At 43.5% G+C, this 20,434-nt stretch overlaps 1 protein-coding gene across 1 annotated transcript; it reads right to left on the bottom strand.

Moving 5' to 3' along the window:
* Positions 1-113: 113 nt before the first annotated feature.
* Positions 114-5,609, bottom strand: LOC149981293 (uncharacterized). The gene is made up of 2 exons (XM_090184993.1): positions 5,484-5,609; positions 114-5,069 (listed from the first exon to the last, which is right to left on the bottom strand). The coding sequence occupies exon 2, from the start codon at positions 3,355-3,357 to the stop codon at positions 898-900; it is 2,460 nt and encodes an 819-aa protein (XP_090041119.1). The 5' UTR covers positions 3,358-5,069; positions 5,484-5,609; the 3' UTR covers positions 114-897.
* Between the last annotated feature and the right edge of the window lie 14,825 nt (positions 5,610-20,434).

Below are 20,434 nucleotides of genomic sequence, written 5' to 3'. Positions count from 1 at the left end.
CCCTAATACATTAATTGCTTCACTCATATTATTCTGCCCTTGAGTTGCGTTCCCATGCAAAACTAGACAGATAGCTAACAACTAAGTCTTCAATAAAACTCCCAAGGCGTGACTTTTCTTGAATGAATATATTGAAAACGTTTATGTTGTGAAACTGCAAAATACAGAAAATAATATACTTTAGTATTCAATTCACACCGACAGTAGCTGTACATTATACATTTGAAGTTGCATAAATACAAAGCACGTGCTAAGGTACCATGCATCTGGCATGATGCCAAACCATATAGCTAATTGTTACTCATATGGTAATTGGCTCCTTTCATTACTCTAATAGTGTACAACCATTTATGTAGAATAACAAAGCATATTACACTAGGAACAGTAACAAACTACAGTATTGTATATATTACAATTAGTTTGCATGACGCACGAGCAAAGTAATACTGCTAACGACATACATGAAAAGCATTGCAATTTGTGAGTAAATGCAACCAACATTGACATGTAAGCAACTCTATCAATAACAAGATTATAATCATTTGCTAAATGCTTGAATTGAACTTACAAACAAATATTTTCCAAGGCTGAAGCGTGACAAGAAATAACTACATTGAAAGACCTGCACCGTAGCGTTGTTTGTAGCTGCTTCTATGCGTGCAGAACAAATTCTCTACTTTCTGTTTGCGTAGTCTTTCTAAGTACCAGAAACATCCACTAGGGGGCAAATAACACCATTGCACACAATGAAAATCCAATTGAACCCTTGTAATAAAATAATCTGTTACCTTCTAACAGGATGGCAGCACACTCCCCGCCTGGTATAATGAAATTGTGCCACTATGAAATAAAACATATCAAGAAACAAATAATGCCCTTTCTATTTTTATCTTTTCTCTAGGATGCTTCAGAAAGAAGAACAACAATCTCTGAGATTGGTCTCAGAAACACCTTAGCAGCTCCTTGCTTGACAATTTTTAGTTCTACTTTCCTAACCTTTTTGTCAGTACTGGGAAAGGTTTTTACCACAAGCCCGACTGGCCAGTCATTTCTGTGTGCCTGACTGTCTTTCAATAAGACAACATCTCCCACTTTTACATTTGGCTTTTCTGCTGTCCATTTTCTGCATCTCTGCAGCGTTGTCAGGTACTCCTGTCTCCACCTTTTCCAAAAGGTGTCAGCGAGACACTGGACTTGCTTCCACTTTTTCCATGTCTCTTCTTTTTCTGTGGGAAGAGGGGCATCCCACTCACTCTGATCAGAAGAGAGTTCTCTGGTTAAGGCTTTACCTTGCATTGTTATTGGAGCCACGAACCCATGGGGGTCATAAAGACTATTCACTGTGGACAGGATGCCTCTCCGCGTAAAAGGCTTCTCATTGTGGGACACCTGGAATGAGAAGCTGTCTGTTTCCAGGTTCCAGGAAAGTCCCAGACTCCGTTGAAAGGGAAGAGGATCCACTCCTAGGTCCAGATCTTTTAAGTCTTTTGCACGGTCCTCCATAGGGAAGGCTTCCATAACTGTTTTGCTATTGGATGCAATCTTGTGTAGTTTCATGTTGGACTCCGCCAACATTGCTTGTGTTTTTCTTAGAATGTTGATAGCTTCTTCTGTAGTAGCTACTGATGTCAGACCATCATCGACGTAGAAGTTCCTCACTACATATTGCTTGGGTTCTGACCCGTGTTCCTTCTCACCCTGTAGCGCTGCTCGTCTCATGCAGTAGATGGCTACGGCTGGTGAAGGGCTGTTCCCAAATACATGGACTTTCATCCTGTACTCAGTTATGCTTCTATCTGGGTTGTTATCTTCATACCAGAGAAACCTTAAGTAATCTCTGTGATCCTCACGTACACCAAAACAGTAAAACATTTGTTGCACATCTGCTGTTAGTGCAATGCAATCCTTGCGGAAACGCATTAGGACACCCAAGAGTGTGTTGTTTAAGTCTGGACCACTGAGCAGAACATCGTTAAGTGACACGCCTTGACACTTAGCACTGGAGTCAAATACTACTCTTATTTGTTCAGGCTTTTGTGGATGGTAAACACCAAATATGGGCAGATACCAACGTTCTTTGTCTCCCTCTAGTGGCTGTGAAGGTTCGGCTTGGTCGTTATCCAGCATCTTTTGCATGAAGTCAATAAAATGACGCTTCATGTCAGGTTTTTTGTCTAAAGTCCTGCGAAGTGATGTGAGACGGTTCATGGCCTGCTCCCTGTTATTAGGGAGGCGACGTCTAGTGGGGCGAAAGGGTAGTGGAGCCACCCAGTTGTTTCCATCATCCTGGAAAACCTGTTTGTCCATAATGTCCAAGAAGGCTTTGTCCTCCACTGATGGTGCTGGTTTATCATCGTCTTGTGTTTTGTCGAACACGGAACATCCCAGGCTGTCTGTGTTCACAGTTGTGATTGGATCTCTCGAGTGCACTGTAGAGGGAGAGATGTGTTTCTGAGCTACGCTGTTGTAGTTCTCTTTTACCTGGATGATGTCAGGGCAAGGGCTCAGATAGGATGTGCGACCATTTTGAAGTATGTTTGTCCTGAACACGTTAACATTGGCTGGTCGGTGAGCCGTTCCCAGACAGACCTCACCCACGATGACCCACCCGAGGTCGAGTCGCTGTGCATAAGGAGTGTCGTGGGGCCCATTGATTTGCTCTCGTACCTTGTGTACCCTTAAGATGTCTCGTCCTAAGAGCAGGAGGATGGGAGCGTCTGGGTCCACTGCTGGAATTTTGTCCATAACTGGTTGCAGATGGGGATGATGATACGCAATGTCGGGGGAGGGAATCTCCATCCTATCGTCTGGCATCATATCACACTCTATCAGAGTAGGGAGAGTGAGCTGCATGTGTCCATCTATAGACTCCACCATGAAGTTTACGGCTCTCCTGCCCGAAGTCTCTGTTACCCCAGAACACGTCTTCATGGTGTATGGAGCAGAGTTGTCATTGATGTTGAAGAGACTGAAAAACTCTGTCTTGGCCAGAGATTTGTTACTCTGTTCATCAAGCACTACATACATTTTGACAGCTTTCTCTCTTTTCCCAGCCGGATAAGCTTTGACTAGGCATATTTTTGAACATGATCTTGGATTGACTGCCTCACCACAGATCTCTGTACACTTTGAGGTGACAGAGAAGAGCATCGTCACCTTGCTCCCCACCATGCTCTTTCTCTGCTGTAGCGGTGTCTGTATATGAAGGGGCTGGGCCTGGATGCAGAGCAGCAAGATGCCTGTCGCTGTCGCACTCAGAGCACTTGATTGAAACCTTACAGTCTTTAGCTCTGTGCTGAGTTGACCCACAACATCGGAAACAAATGCCATTGTCTTTGAGATATGATTTGCGCTCATCTAGAGTTTTGTATCTAAACCCACGACACTTTTTAAGAGGATGAGGCTTGTTATGTATTGGACAGTGATGGTCAGGGTTTTCAACCTTTGTCTTACTGGGTTTGGTTTGGTGGTCTGAGGCCTCAGATGACACATCTGTCTTGTATACAGTCACAGGTGTCTTGCTGCTGTACCTGGCAGGTTTCTCACTTTTCATGGGCACCTGGTTAGTTGAGGTGTAGAGGGTGAAGCTGGGGTCATTTCTAATTTTCGCCTGATTCCTGATGAATCTCGAGAAGAACGAGAATGGTGGGAATGCTACCCGATAGTCCTCCTTATATTTGGATCCCTGTGCTATCCATTTTTCTTGTAAACTGAATGGAAGTTTCTCTACAATAGGGTTTACCCCCCGAGATGTGTCCAGATAAGCGAGGCCTGGAAGGTACCCTTCTACTTTAGCACACTCCAGTTCGAGAAGAATGTCACCTAGTTCTCTTAGTTTGTGATTGTCTTTGTTAGCCAGTTTTGGAAAATCCTCAATTTTCTTCAACAGTGCATTCTCGATCACTTCGGGTGTACCATAGCACTCTTCTAGTCGTTGCCAGACCATGTTAAGTCCTGCTGTTGCGTTGAAAATATGGACAGATCTAATTCTGTTTGCTTGCTCAGACGACTCTGCCCCTAGCCACTTGGTAATTAGATCTAACTCTTCCCCGGCTGATAAATTCAAGTCTCTGGTCGCATTGAGAAAGGATGCTTTCCATGCCCAATAATTTTCAGGACGATCATCAAACTTCAGGAGTCCGGAACTCACCATCTCACGGCGTAGGAGGTACTTGATGAGGTCTGGTGCCACTTGTGACTCAGGGAAGTTTTGTGTGTGTGACTGGAAGTGGGCTTGTTTTCCATTTCCACCATGCTGCTGTTCATTCCTTTTGAACGGAGAGTCTCTGCTTATGCTCCGTTGTTTGCTACTTTCTAGATTGTGGCATGTAGCTGGGTCAACACTAAGCTCTTGTTTCTCCACTTCAAATGGAAGTTCAGCAAAGTAGGGCCTAGCATGTTGTTGCACATACTCACATGTACGTTGGACTGGACTTAAGGGCTGTGTCCCTGTGTCTAGTTCTTTGCGAAGCTCTCTGCGTTCTGATCCTACAACTTCTTCAAAGGCTGCAGCTTCAGCCAACGCAGCAGCAGCTGCTCTCTCAACTTGGAGAACAGATAAACTTGCCTCGAGGTCAGCTTTTTGCTTCAACAAGCTGGCCTCTATTTCTGCCCTTTGTTTCATCACAGAAGCTTCCTTCTCAGCATAAGAGACTTGTGCGCGTGCTGCATCCGCCTTGGCGCGTGCTTTGACGGCTGCAAAACTCACCGTTGAGGATCTGCTTGACTGTTTTGATGACCTTGATCTTGTAGATTGAGACTTGGTCCCAATGTGCTGAAGAGGCTCTTCCATCTCTCTCTGTTGAACACCTGACTCTGGTTGTTGCATCGTAGACTGCTGGTCTTCCCTAGGATAAGAGGCTTTGTTGGCTGATGAACGTAGAAACATAACCACCGTGTGCAGTTATTCTTGTGCTTGAGCCCGCTGTGATGATGTTTTTTCACTATTCTGCCCTTGAGTTGCGTTCCCATGCAAAACTAGACAGATAGCTAACAACTAAGTCTTCAATAAAACTCCCAAGGCGTGACTTTTCTTGAATGAATATATTGAAAACGTTTATGTTGTGAAACTGCAAAATACAGAAAATAATATACTTTAGTATTCAATTCACACCGACAGTAGCTGTACATTATACATTTGAAGTTGCATAAATACAAAGCACGTGCTAAGGTACCATGCATCTGGCATGATGCCAAACCATATAGCTAATTGTTACTCATATGGTAATTGGCTCCTTTCATTACTCTAATAGTGTACAACCATTTATGTAGAATAACAAAGCATATTACACTAGGAACAGTAACAAACTACAGTATTGTATATATTACAATTAGTTTGCATGACGCACGAGCAAAGTAATACTGCTAACGACATACATGAAAAGCATTGCAATTTGTGAGTAAATGCAACCAACATTGACATGTAAGCAACTCTATCAATAACAAGATTATAATCATTTGCTAAATGCTTGAATTGAACTTACAAACAAATATTTTCCAAGGCTGAAGCGTGACAAGAAATAACTACATTGAAAGACCTGCACCGTAGCGTTGTTTGTAGCTGCTTCTATGCGTGCAGAACAAATTCTCTACTTTCTGTTTGCGTAGTCTTTCTAAGTACCAGAAACATCCACTAGGGGGCAAATAACACCATTGCACACAATGAAAATCCAATTGAACCCTTGTAATAAAATAATCTGTTACCTTCTAACAGGATGGCAGCACACATATAGTTATTAACATACTAAACTCAAATCAATCCTTCAGTTTTAAAAATCATTCAGTTTCCAAATCATAATTAAGAACCCAGTAAATTATCCAACCAACATTTAGAATGGCATTGCTCAGTGATTCAAATCAAGATTCAAATCACTCATAGTTAAAAAATAAAAAAAACGCAATTTAATACACATCAATATTGGCAAAATGTACATTTATATTAACATCCAGTATAATTATCCCATAATTATACTATAATTTTTTATAAAAATATGATTACAAGACAGACCAGTATCTCAATGCATTCTTAATCTAAATGTGTAGACCTCTACAATCAACCCGATACCCAAAAAGTCTAAAACAATTTTGGGCAAAGTTGACTACCCCCCCCCCCCCCCCCCACACACACACATACACACTGATTCTTCTGTCTTCTTCAGATAGCTTTACAGTTCAAAGTGGATGACCATGATAATGTCCCAATTTCAATGTCACACCTGAGCCACCATCACCTTTCCCACCCATTATGTCTTGTCCATTCGTCAACCAGTATACCAGCAGCATAAGAGAAGTTTAGAACAGATCTCTCCCCATGCTCACTCCACGTGGACTCCTCTCACTCTCCAGAGAAAAGCAGTTGATAGCTTAAATCGGATGCTGTACACCGGTTGCTGGTTTCGAACTCATTTATCTCGGTAGAAGTGGTGCGTGCGGTCAGGGCCGTATTGAACGCCTTTGTCACTCTTCTTCAGCCAGCTAGAGGGGGGTTTTAGGTACACACACTGTTTGGTCCAATTATCTCGTCCATGCATTAAGATACCGTATGATGTCACTTTTCATGATAACCTCGAAAGGACAGATCAGAGCAACAGTTTAGTTCAGTTCATTAACGATATGATAAATGATTACTTTGACCAATTATTCTTAATACAAATGTCTAAACATAAGTCAAAGAGAATAACAACACATTCTATTGAAACTATTCTTTCAAATTGGCTTATACTCCCCATCACACTGTCAACTTCATCACAGAGCCACAGGATCAGGAAGTTAGACCTATAACCCATCGGGAATAGAACAGAACAAACGACACAACAATACACTCCTTCACATATCACTACATACACTCCTACACATCAGGTGTGAACTTCAATCCAAAACCTCAGAGGACTGTTCCCTCCCCCATTTTTAATGTGAGTAATGTGTAAAAAAACAAACACTACTGGTCAAAAAATAAAACAAAATTCCTTAAAACAAATCAAATTAAAATCACTACTCTTAAGAACTCCATAAAGAAAAATAATTGTACCCATTATGGTCATAGGAAAATAGATTTAAGGCAGCCAACCCTTAGTCAAAGGCCCTTTCCTTCTTCACATTGGTCCAAATCACAAATATGGCTAAGAACTATAAAGTTCATCATAATTATCAATTTTACAAATTACCTTCAAATAGGTATTACAAATGACCATAAATTCATTATGCAAATGGCTTTCCAATGAGGGTGATCAAACCACAATGGAAAGTCATGACAGAGGCCATAGGCCTCCTATGTTGAACATAATAAACGGCTCTCTATCCACCGGATGTGTACCAAACTCACTAAAAGTGGCAGTAATAAAGCCTCTCTTGAAAAAGACAAACCTTGACCCAGAAAATATAAAAAACTATCGGCCTATATCGAATCTTCCATTCCTCTCAATTTTTTTTAGAAAAGGCTGTTGCGCAGCAACTCACTGTCTTCCTGAAGACAAACAATGTATACGAAATGCTTCAGTCTGGTTTTTAGACCCAATCATAGCACTGAGACTGCACTTGTGAAGGTGGTAAATGACCTTTTAATGGCATCAGACCGAGGCTCTGCATCTGTCCTCGTGCTCCTAGACCTTAGTGCTGCTTTTGATACCATCGATCACCACATTCCTTTGGAGAGATTGGAAACACAAATTGGTCTACACGGACAAGTGGCCTGGCCTGGTTTAGATCTTATATGTCGGAAAGATATCAGTTTGTCTTTGTGAATGGTTTGTCCTCCGACAAATCAACTGTACATTTCGGTGTTCCTCAAGGTTCCAATTTAGGACCACTATTGTTTGCAGTATATATTTTACCTTTTGGGGATGTCGTTCGAAAACATAATGTTAACTTTCACTGCTATGCGGATGACACACAGCTGTACATTTCAATGAAACATGGTGAAGCCCCAAAATTGCCCTCACTAGAAGCATGTGTTTCAGACATAAGGAAGTGGATGGCTGCAAACTTTCTACTTTTAAACTCGGACAAAACAGAGATGCTTGTTCTAGGTCCCAAGAAACAAAGAGATCTTCTGTTGAATCTGACAATTAATCTTAATGGTTGTACAGTTGTCTCAAATAAAACTGTGAAGGACCTCGGCGTTACTCTGGACCCTGATCTCTCTTTTGAAGAACATATCAAGACTGTTTCAAGGACAGCTTTTTTCCATCTACGTAACATTGCAAAAATCAGAAACTTTCTGTCCAAAAATGATGCAGAAAAAATAATCCATGCTTTTGTCACATCTAGATTAGACTACTGCAACGCTCTACTTTCCGGCTACCCGGATAAAGCACTAAATAAACTTCAGTTAGTGCTAAATACGGCTTCTAGAATCCTGACTAGAACCAAAAAAATGTATCATATTACTCCAGTGCTAGCCTCCCTACACTGGCTTCCTGTCAAGGCAAGGGCTGATTTCAAGGATTTACTGCTAACCTACAAAGCATTACATGGGCTTGCTCCTACCTATCTCTCTGATTTGGTCCTGCCGTACAGACGCAGGCCTCCTAATTGTCCCTAGAATTTCTAAGCAAACAGCTGGAGGCAGGGCTTTCTCCTATAGAGCTCCATTTTTATGGAATGGTCTGCCTACCCATGTGAGAGACGCAAACTCGGTCTCAACCTTTAAGTCTTTACTGAAGACTCATCTCTTCAGTGGGTCATATGATTGAGTGTAGTCTGGCCCAGGAGTGTGAAGGTGAACGGAAAGGCTCTGGAGCAACGAACCGCCCTTGCTGTCTCTGCCTGGCCGGTTCCTCTCTTTCCACTGGGATTCTCTGCCTCTAACCCTATTACAGGGGCTGAGTCACAGGCTTATACTAGGGCTCTTTCTTACCGTCCCTGGGAGGGGTGCGTCACTTGAGTGGGTTGAGTCACTGATGTGATCTTCCTGTCTGGGTTGGCGCCCCCCCTTGGGTTGTGCCGTGGCGGAGATCTTTGTGGGCTATACTCGGCCTTGTCTCAGAAGGGTAAGTTGGTGGTTAAAGATATCCCTCTAGTGGTGTGGGGGCTGTGCTTTGGCAAAGTGGGTGGGGTTATATCCTTCCTGTTTGGCCCTGTCCGGGGGTGTCCTCGGGTGGGGCCACAGTGTCTCCTGACCCCTCCTGTCTCAGCCTCCAGTATTTATGCTGCAGTAGTTTATGTGTCGGGGGGCTAGGGTCAGTTTGTTATATCTGGAGTACTTCTCCTGTCCTATCTGGTGTCCTGTGTGAATTTAAGTATGCTCTCTCTAATTCTCTCTCTCTTTCTCTCTTTCTTTCTCTCTCCCGGAGGACCTGAGCCCTAGGACCATGCCTCAGGACTACCGGGCATGATGACTCCTTGCTGTCCCCAGTACACCTGGCTGTGCTGCTGCTCCAGTTTAAACTGTTCTGCCTGTGATTATTATTATTTGACCATGCTGGTCATTTATGAACATTTGAACATCTTGGCCATGTTCTGTTATAATCTCCACCCGGCCCGGCCACCCCTCATAGCCTGGTTCCTCTCTAGGTTTCTTCCTAGGTTTTGGCCTTTCTAGGGTTTTTTTCCTAGCCACCGTGCTTCTACACCTGCATTGCTTGCTGTTTGGGGTTTTAGGCTGGGTTTCTGTACAGCACTTTGAGATATCAGCTGATGTACGAAGGGCTATATAAATAAATACATTTGATTTGATTTAGCGAGGCTATAGAAGTAGCGAGGCTGTAAAAGTAGCGAGGCAACATACAGACACCGGTTAGTCAGGCTGATTGAGGTAGTATATGCATGTAGATGGTTAAAGTGACTATGCATATAAGATGAACAGCGAGTAGCAGAAGTGTAAAAAGAGGGGTTGGCAGGTGGTGGGTGGGACACAATGCAGATAGTCTGGTTAGACAATGTGCGGGAGCACTGGTTCGTCAGCCCAATTGAGGTAGTATGTACATGAATGTATAGTTAAAGTGACTACGCATGTATGATAAAAAGAGAGAAGCAGCAGCGAAAAAAGAGGGGTTGGGGGGCACACAATGCAAATAGTCCGGGTAGCCATTTGAATAGGAGTCTTATGGCTTGGGGGTAAAAACTGTTGAGAAGCCTTTTTGTCTTAGACTTGGCACTCTGGTACCACTTGCCATGCGGTAGTAGAGAGAACAGTCTGTGACTGGGGTGGCTGAGGTCTTTGACAATTTTTAGGTTCTTCTTCTGACACCGCCTGGTGTAGAGGTCCTGGATGGCAGGCAGCTTAGCCCCAGTGATGTACTGGACCGTACGCACTACCCTCTGTAGTGCCTTGCGGTCAGAGGCCGAGCATTTGCCGTTCCAGGCAATGATGCAACCACTCAGGATGCGCTCGATGTTGCAGCTGTAGAACCTTTTGAGGATCTCAGGATCCATGCCAAATCTTTTTAGTTTCCTGAGGGGGAATAGGTTTTGTCGTGCCATCTTCACAACTGTCTTGGTGTGTTTAGACCATTCTAGTTTGCTGTTTGAGTGGACACCAAGGAACTTGAAGCTCTCAACCTGCTCCACTACATCCCTGTTGATGAGAATGGGGGCGTGCTCGGTCCTCCTTTTCCTCTAGTCCATAATCATCTCCTTAGTGTTGGTTACGTTGAGGGATAGGTTGCTATTCTGGCACCACCCGGCCAGGTCTCTGACCTCCTCCCTATAGGCTGTCTCATCGTTGTCGGTGATCAGGACTACCACTGTTGTGTCGTCTGCAAACTTAATGATGGTGTTGGATTCATGCCAGGCCATGCAGTTGTGGGTGAACAGGGAGTACAGGACGGGACTGAGCACGCACCCCTGGGGAGCTCCAGTGTTAAGGATCAGCGTGGCAGATGTGTTGCTACCTACCCTTACCACCTGGGGTCGGCCCCGTCAGGAAGTCCAGGATCCAGTTGCAGAGGGAGGTGTTTAGTCCCAGGATCCTTAGTGTAGTGATGAGCTTTGAGTGTACTATGGTGTTGCACGCTGAGCTGTAGTCAATGAATAGCATTCTCACATAGGTGTTCCTTTTGTCCAGGTGGAAAAGGGCAGTGTGGAGTGCAATAGAGATTGCATCTGTGGATCTGTTTGGGCGGTATGCAAATTGGAGTGGGTCTAGGATTTCTGATATAATGGTGTTGATGTGAGCCATTACCAACCTTTCAAAGCACTTCATGGCTACGGACGTGAGTGCTGCGGGTCTGTAGTCATTTAGGCAGGTTGCCTTTGTGTTCTTGGGCACAGGGACTATGATGGTCTGCTTGAAACATGTTGGTATTACAGACTCAATCAGGGACATGTCCGGAGCACATGTCTTGGTAATCCGTCTGGCCCCGCAGCCTTGTGTATGTTGATCTGTTTATAGGTCTTACTCACGTCGACTACGGAGAGCGTGATCACACAGTCATCCGGAACAGCTGATGCTCTCATGCATGCCTCAGTGTTGCTTGCCTCGAAGCGAGCATAGAAGTGATTTAGGTCATCTGGTAGGCTCGTGTCACTGGGCAGCTCGTGGCTGTGCTTCCCTTTGTAGTTTGTAATAGTTTGCAAGCACTGCCACATAAGACGAGTGTCGGAGCCGGTGTAGTATGATTCAATCTTAGCCCTGTATTAACGCTTTGCCTGTTTGATGGTTCGTCGCAGGGCATAGCAGGATTTCTTGTAAGTTTCCAGGTTAGAGTTCCGCACCTTGAAAGCGGCAGCTCTACCCTTTAGCTCAGTGCGAATGTTGCCTGTAATCCATGGCTTCTGGTTGGGGTATGTACGTACAGTCACTGTGGGGATGACGTCCTCAATGCACTTATTGATAAAGCCAGTGACTGATGTGGTGTACTCCTCAATGCCATGGGAAGAATCCCGGAACATGTTCCAGTCTGTGATAGCAAAACAGTCCTGTAGTTAAGCATCTGCTTCATCTGACCACTTTTTAATAGACCGAGTCACTGGTGCTTCCTGCTTTAATTTTTGCTTGTAAGCAGGAATCAGGAGGATAGAGTTGTGGTCTGATTTACCAAATGGAGGGCGAGGGAGAGCTTTGTATGCGTCTCTGTGTGTGGAGTACAGGTGATCTAGAATTTTTTTCCCTCTGGTTGCACATTTAACATGTTGATGGAGATTTGGTAGAGCTGATTTAAGCTTCCCTGTATTAAAGTCTCCAGCCACTAGGAGCCCCGCCTCTGGGTGAGTGGTTTCCTGTTTGCTTATTTCCTTATACAGCTGACTGAGTGCGGTCTTAGTACCAGCATCTGTCTGTGGTGGTAAATAAACAGCCACGAAAAGTATAGCTGCGAACTCTCTCGGCAAGTAGTGTGGCCTGCAATTTATCACAATATACTCTACTTCAGGCGAGCAAAGTCTAGAGACTTCCTTAGATTTTGTGCACCAGCTGTTGTTTACAAATATGCACAGACTGCCTCCCCTCATCTTACCGTGTGTGCTGTTCTATCATGCCGGTGCAGCGTATATCCCGCTAGCTGAATATCAATGTCGTCATTCAGCCACGATTCCGTGAAACATGGGATATTACGCTGTCCTGATATCCAGAAGCTTTTTTTTGCCATAAGATACGATTGCAGAAACATTACGTACAAAATAAGTTACAAATAACGCAAAAAAACCCACATAATAGCACAATTGGTTGGGCGCCCATAAAACTGCTGCCATTTCTTCCAACGCCATTTTGGACTACTGCAATGGACAATGTGATAGTGACAGGCACGTTACCTGCAGGAACATCAGCTCAGGTGGCGGAATTGATGGCTTTGACAGAAGCATGCAAACAGGCTAAAGGTGTTATCCATGATTTTGGAAAAATATGGAAAAACAGAGGATTCATGACACCACTGGGCACTCCTGTGAAGAATGTTGATTGCTCTACTGAATACTGAATGCTCTCCAGTTGCCTGCACAAGTTGCAATTATGAAAATGAAAGCACATGGAAAAATATTTACAGACAAGAGTAAAGGTAATGACCTGGCTGACAGAGCTGCCAAGGCAGCTGCCAAATGAACACCTCTGTCACCTAAACTGATTAGGAAATGCACCTTGGATGCAACACATTAGAGACATGCAGAGCAATGCACCAAAATATGAAGTGTGGGAATGGATGGCAGCAGTGAAAGAACTCAGTCAAGAAGGTGTGTGGAAATGCAACCTAAAATGTGTAGTGCCAAATGCACTCTTACCCTACTTGGTGACACATATCCACTCTTTTGACACATTGGTGTGGATAAGATAATTAATCGCTTTGTGGGCAAATGGTGGAATCCTAGTGTGCGGAAAGTGGCTGACATGGAAAATTACAACATTTATGGAAAACAACACCAAGGGACGAGGGAAAGTACAGACACGACGAGCGACTGCCCCACCAGGACCCTTCAGAAATCTACAGCTTGACTGCATCACACTGCCCAAATATAAAGGGCCGGGAGATGTGCTGGTTGTTGTTGATCGTTTCTCACGATGGGTTGTAACCTACCCTACTAGGAAAGGAACCGCACAACACACAGCCAAAATCCTGATTCGAGAAGTAATTCCCAGATGGGGATTTCCGGACCAACTAGATTCAGACCAAGGCACTCATTTCACAGGAACAGTGTGTCAGGAGGTAGCTCGTCTTCTGAACATAGACTGGCAACTACACTGCCATTACCATCCTCAATCAAGTGGTCAGGTAGAACACACAAACCGGGGTTTGAAAGAAAGACTGTCAAATATGCATCAAGAAGGGATAGCGTGGCTGGATGCATTGCCTACGGTCTTATGTAGTATACTCACAAAAAAAAACGCAGGCTTGAGTCCATTTGAGGTTGTCACAGGTCGACCCATGTCACTACCAGGCACGTCAGATTTTAGAAAGGCAGACGTACACATTGTGTGTGACACAATGCTTAACTACTGCATACAACTTTCTAATGCAGTAGGGGATGCAGACAGACAAGTGAAAAAGGCATGGGGAAAAACGCTCGAGGGGAGACATGCCATAGTGCCAGGACAGTGGGTGATGGTAAAAAAATACGTAACAGAAACATTAGGGACAAAATGGGAAGGTCCTTATCAAGTTTTGCTCATAACGAGGTCAGCAATGAAAGTACAGGGCAAATCACAATGGATACATGGCACTCATTGCAAAGTTGTCCATTTTGATCACAAAGTGGAGCCTGGAGAATAAAAAACTAATTGATTAGCTGTCGGGGGCCGATCTCGGGTGAAGAGGCATAGTAAGCCAATCAGAACCTGATAAGCTTTTATGTTGTACACCGCAGTCATCATGTTAGGGATATCTTCCAAAGAATCGGGACATGCTTACTTAGGGAGATCTAAGTGAAATATACATTTTTCCTGATACCAGGACATGTCAACTTTCACTCTTTTTCCCTCCGTTACAGATTACGAGTATCTACCTTCTGAGGCTGCAGCAATATCCCCTGACCCGAGGCCTGTACCTAAAACGATACAAAGTCACCGGTGAAGTGTTTGTTAGAGATGTCCTTATCAACCAGTGGAACAGAAGAAGAATTCCTCACTACCGGCAGGCTGTCAGAACATACTCTCTAATAGTTATCTATGTGGGACTGATACCGCGGTGTGGAACAGCCGGTCAATCTTAAAGGACTCTGTGAATGATTACCATGCCAATAGGATGATTGAATATTATTGTCTTGCAGACAAGTGGAAGATGTTAGAAATTATTTTTCTTGTAAGTTTCCTCCTAATACAGGATGTGGGTGGTGTTTTCATTTCTAACACAGAGATGAAATCAGTCAGAAAGAGTAGATTCACACAAACATAAAGGAGTCACACAGAAGGAGGAAGATTCGCACACCATGAAGAGTAAGCAAGGTGAGATCCATTTTCATGCATTTGGAAAGGAGGACACTAATGTGATGTGGCTGCAACAGCCTTCGTCAGAGTGTTTCTAAAGTTAAAAAAGTGCCACAACAATGACCAGTTTATTAAACACTACAGAAGGTGGCTTATCACTACCCAAACTGTGCATGCAGCTCCCCTGTCCAACACAACCTGAGTGTGTTAACCCACAGAGACTTAATAAATGTGCGTTTAGCCATTGCTGTAAATGATTTGACTTTGAGACAAACACATGGTGCCCAAACACAGTTTGTTTACTTGGCTGTGGTAGGCTTCTAAGGCAATAGTCTGTAGGAAAAGTTTGAATTAGCAGTGTTACTGTAGACATTGCTAATGCATACCATCAAAGAGTGAGCTTTAAAGGGATACTGCGAGATTCTGGTAATTAAGACATTTTTATACTTACCCAGAGTCAGATGAACTGGTGGATACCATTCTGGGTAAGAAGAAAAACAGCTTAATTGTCAGAATCTTGCAATATCCCTTTAAGAAACAGAGGTAAGTATGTGGGCCTAGGTAATAACTTATTTCAAACCCTCAGTTAAATAGAGAGGGAGATGGGAGAGAATGGGTTGTATTCGTTAGTGCGAGAAAAGGGGAAGGGAAAGGGGGAGTCTTAAAAGGAGAGAAAACAGAGACAGGGGTCAGAGAGAAGGAAGGGTTGTGGTGTAGGATAATGCTTTAAGGATAAGCACTGACAGGTGCGATCAGACATGTCACATGTCCAGGCCAAAGTGGTTGTTAGTGTGACCATGGGGGGTCACTATAAGCATGTCACAACCAATCAGAGAGCTAGATTAGGGGTGCAGGGAGTGTTTGTGTCCCACCACAGTGAACTTGTTATTGCCATGGATCAGAGCTGGGATTGACAGGGGAGAAGGGACAAACACAGGTGGCTGCGACAGTTGAAAAAGACAGCCATGATAAAGTGTGAAAGTGTACCTGTGTATGTAAGACAAGCAGATGTATGGACATCTAAGTGGCTTTTTGTATGTATGAGATTAGGTAAGAGGAAGGGAAAGTGTGTGGCATTTGCATCATGTTTGTGTCATGTTGGTAGAGTAAAGAAATAACTTATTAAAAAAAATATTATGAACAAAGGAGTAGTGAGTAAATGCAATGAACCCTTCACGCATCTGACAGAATTGGAACATTTTCTTTGGTAAATATTTTTTCACAGGAAGTACACATAGGTATAGTATAAATGTTTTCTGGTAGGCCTTCTAACTGACCAGGAAGACTATTTCTTGTCCAACAGGATTTGTGATTTATTGTCTTGAGCTTGCCAACCCTTTCTACCTGGTGTTATGTCAAAGTTTAATGTGCTCTGGTAAGTGAGGGCAGGGTCACCAGGGTCACACACACACTTATAATATGTTGTGCATTATACCCTTCACAATGGCAGTGCAAAGAGAGTGTAAGGGGTTGGATTTGGCTTCAAAGGAAGTGTGGAAGGTATGGTATGTGACGGGTTGTAAAACATTGGACTTGAGCAAACACCTGTCTTTCCACTGGGATGGGGTTCAGAGGGGTCAGAAGCAGGAAAACTTCTACAAACTGAAACACAATTTTTCAGATCATGAACATTTGTATATAAATCCAATCACATTAAATCAAATGATATAGGTCACAAAGACACATTTAGCAGATGTTATTTATGGGTGTAGTGAAATGGTTGTGTTCCTAGCTTCAACAGTGCAGTAATATCTAACAATTCACAACAACACACACAAATCTCAAAGTAAAAATGTTTAATTAAGAAATATATAAATATTAGGATGAGCAATGTTGGCGTGGCATTGACTAGAATACAGTAGAGTACAGTATATAAATATGAAATTAGTATAACAGTATGTAAACATTATTAAAGTGACCAGTGTTCCATTATTTAAGAGACTGGATATTCCATGTCTATGTACATAGGGCAGCAGCCTCTCAGCTGCAGGGTTGAGTAACCGGGTGGTAGCCGGCTAGTGACAGTGACTAAGTTTAGGGCGGGGTACTGGGTGGAGGCCAGCTAGTGATGGCTATTTAACAGTCTACTGGCCTTGAAAGATAAGCTGTTTTTCAGTCTCTCGGCCCCAGATTTGACGCACCTGTACTGACATCGCCTTCTGGATGATAGCAGGGTGAACAGGCCGGATGCTGACATCAGGTGCTGTAAGTGTCCCGGTGATACTTTGGACAAACTGCACCAACCTCTGGAGAGCCCTACGATTGTGGGCTGTGCTTTTGCCATACCAGGCGGTGATACAGCCCGACAGGATTCTCTCAATGGTGTATCTGTAAAAGTTTGTGAGGGTCTTAGGGGCCAAGCCGAATGTCTGCAGCCTCCTGAGGACATAGCTTTGCAGCCTAGAGAGGGACTTGATGAACACCTCAAAGACCTCCGTGGCTCTGAGTCTCAGTTACAATGGGAACCACACAAGTCCCAAAAAAAGTACAGCCTGCACACATGCACATGCATGCACTTGGACACACAGTCCTCACATTGTAGACTTCACTAAGACTTTAGGATTGTTGAACAGCGCCATCTATCATCTTGGGTTCTGACTCACTTAATTCAATGAAACCCACGTTGTTGTATTTACACAGTATTGTAGGTTTTCCCCCCATGGTGAAATAAAATCACGGATGTTTTAAGAATTGTGATACCCATGGTTATATATAGATCAATGAAATATATAATACAGATGATAGAAAATATAATATTTATTATCAAATGTATTATCTATCCATTTTTATCTTTTGCTATTCTATAACCTTTTATTTCACACATTTGGCAGAATAAATCAGAAAGATTATCTGTAATGTCCAAATACTATAAGTGGACATTCTATTTCTCTAATGGCCAGAAGAAACTGGAGAATCTCAATGCAGGTGTTATTGGCTGAGTGTTTGCTGCATGGGTATAAATAGAATGACTGTATGTGTTTGTGGGGTTTTATCAGTTTGAAAAGTGTAGCTCTTCCAATTCAACAGCCTATGACACCTATTGCTTACTCCTTTCTCTCCTCTCCACAAAGTGCTTCCTGCGTATTAATACCGTGTGGTTTCCAACTGAAGATTATTCTGTAGTCTATAGAGCAAAGCTAAGGCCCCCTCTTTGTGTTATCAGCCTCTCTCTGGGAGCGCAATTAGAGTTGAGTAAACAGACCCAGAGTTAATCAGCCTATAAGAGTCTCTTAAACAATCAGAGCCCAACCCATAAACAGCTGCAATGGGGTTGGGGGAGAAATAATTGGCCTGCAGTATATGCTCTAGCTCTTTGTCTTTGTGACACACACACACACACACACACACACACACACACACACACACACACGCGCGCGCGCGCACACATACACACACACACACACATAAGAACAAGCACACACACACACAAACAATTACCAGACTATGCTCAAAGGTATTCAATATTTAATTTTGTTCTAAAGCATGAAAAGAAATATGCAAGCATAATTGTCTATATCTCCTTCTCTCCCATACCTCTTTTCCCTCCATGATTAACCAGGCCTATCGGCCTCTATGGTCTGTCATTTCCTGTTACTTAGTTACCAGTTGCCATGATTTGCCTGGGCCGTTTGTGTTTCCATGGTAACTGTGCCCATTCTGTTGTCTCCAGGCTGCATACTGGCTTTGCTGTCCCAATGGTTTGGGATGAGTTGGACGCAGAGTGAAGCATATGTAGGAACTCCTTCAGGACTGTTGGAAAAGCATTCCAGGTGAAGCTGGTTGAGAGAATGCTAAGAGTGTGCAAAGCTATCATCAAGGCAAAGGGTGGCTACTTTGAAGAATCTCAGATATATAATATATTTTTATTTGTTTAACACTTTTTTGTTTACTACATGATTCCATATGTGTTATTTCCTCGTTTTGATGTCTTCACTATTATTCTACAATGTAGAAAATAGTCAAATATAGAAAACCCCGTGAATGAGGAGGCGTGTCCAAACTTTTGACTCAGACTGTATATTTTATAGAAATAAGTACATTTAAAAACATAATTAGATGAACTGAGATTGTTTGTTTGATTTCGCAACCCTGAGCTCGCCACCATTCCAGATCAGTAATCTAAATTCTGGTGGTCCAGAAGTTAGATTACTAATTTCTGGTCCATGATACCATGTCTGAATAAACAGGTAACCCAATCTCCCCCACCAAACTGATAGCAGGAGTTCTAAAGAATGACCTCCAGGTGGCAGCAGTCAACAGATCGTCTCTCTGAGAGTGGAGTATCATATGGAGAAGATCAGCACAGAAAGAAGAAGGTGCTGTTACCAGTATGTTTGGGATCAGCACGCAGAGCAAGGTTAACTTGTCATTCTAACTGAGACTGATTCAGCAGCCTCTTATTCTCTCATTCAGTCTCACACTGTCTGTCTCCATCCATCTCAGCCACACTCTCTCTCTCTCTCTCTCTCTCTCTCTCTCTCTCTCTCTCTCTCTCTCTGTGTCTCTTTCTCTTTTGTTCTCTCTCTGTGTCTTTCTCTCCCCATCTCTCTCGCTCTGTCTCTCTCTCTCTCTCTCTCTGTCTCTATGTTTCTCTGTTTCTCTCTCTCTTTTTCTCTCTCTCTCTGTCTCTCTCTCTCTCCCTCACTGCCTGACACACTGTAAGCTCAGCCTGTCAGTACCAGAGTCACCCCTGGCCACCCCTGGGGTGGAGAATTGTAGTGGGGGATAGTGGCAATAATTCCAGCACTATATCGCCTCATTAGGAGTGAGAAAGTGTGACTTCCCACCAGCTGAACCTCATTTGATTGTGGAATGGGGTGCTGGACCAGGTTAAAGGTCCTCTCAGTCAGAGGTCTTGTCTTGTGTGCGCACGTGCGTGTGTGTTTGTGTCATGTATGCTCGCCCATGTCTGTGCTCAGTGATGGTGTGTCTATGTTTAATCCAAATTCATTTCAGGTTCAAGTATACCAAACCCACACACACGTGCCTTTGGTTATGTGATTTATCACATTGAGCAGCCTTTACATCAGTGTTCCTGTGACATCAAGAGTTAACAAACAAGAAAAACTGTGAAACAACTTAACATTCCTACTCCGGTGGCATCTCAAACCAGGTCCCTAGCAGATGCTGGGACTTATGTAGCCTTGAGCCGGGCCATTCAGTGGGCTGGCTAATCCACTCAACCTTTACTAATGCAGGCCAGTCCTGCCAGAGAGATATGTATCAAAATAATACCACATGAAGAAACTAAAAGAAATAGTCTAATTTGTGTGTGGCTGGGTAAAACTCTCTCTCTCTCTCTCTCTCTCTCTCTCTCTCTCACACACACACACACACATTGTTATTTGGTCAGGGACCTATTGATTGAGTTGAAGCTGTTCATTATTCAGTGTTAGGATATGGAGGCAAGAGCAGAGGGTTGGTATTATTGTCCAGAATTCCGTTGTGTGTTGGTGTGAGTCAGGGAGGGAGGATGGAGAGATGAGGATGGGGCATCCCACCTCTGCTGCCCTGCTGTCATGGCAACAGGAGCAGTCACCACCAGCAGCAGTCCCAGCATGGTTCTACAGAGGCCTCACACACATATGGACACAGAGAACACACTGGAACATTATAGGACACTAGCCAGGCGAATGCCAAAACATA

Source organism: Oncorhynchus mykiss, chromosome 9, assembly GCF_057628025.1.
Source record: "Oncorhynchus mykiss isolate SJ-2025 chromosome 9, ASM5762802v1, whole genome shotgun sequence".
Lineage (NCBI taxonomy): Eukaryota > Metazoa > Chordata > Actinopteri > Salmoniformes > Salmonidae > Oncorhynchus > Oncorhynchus mykiss.
The sequence above is the reverse complement of the archived record's forward strand: the minus strand, read 5'-3'. Positions and strand labels throughout refer to the sequence as shown.

What these genes read in the sequence shown, in the direction of transcription:
- LOC149981293 (XM_090184993.1), bottom strand. Translation starts at nt 3,357, where the DNA reads ATGAGCGCAAATCATATCTCAAAGACAATGGCATTTGTTTCCGATGTT.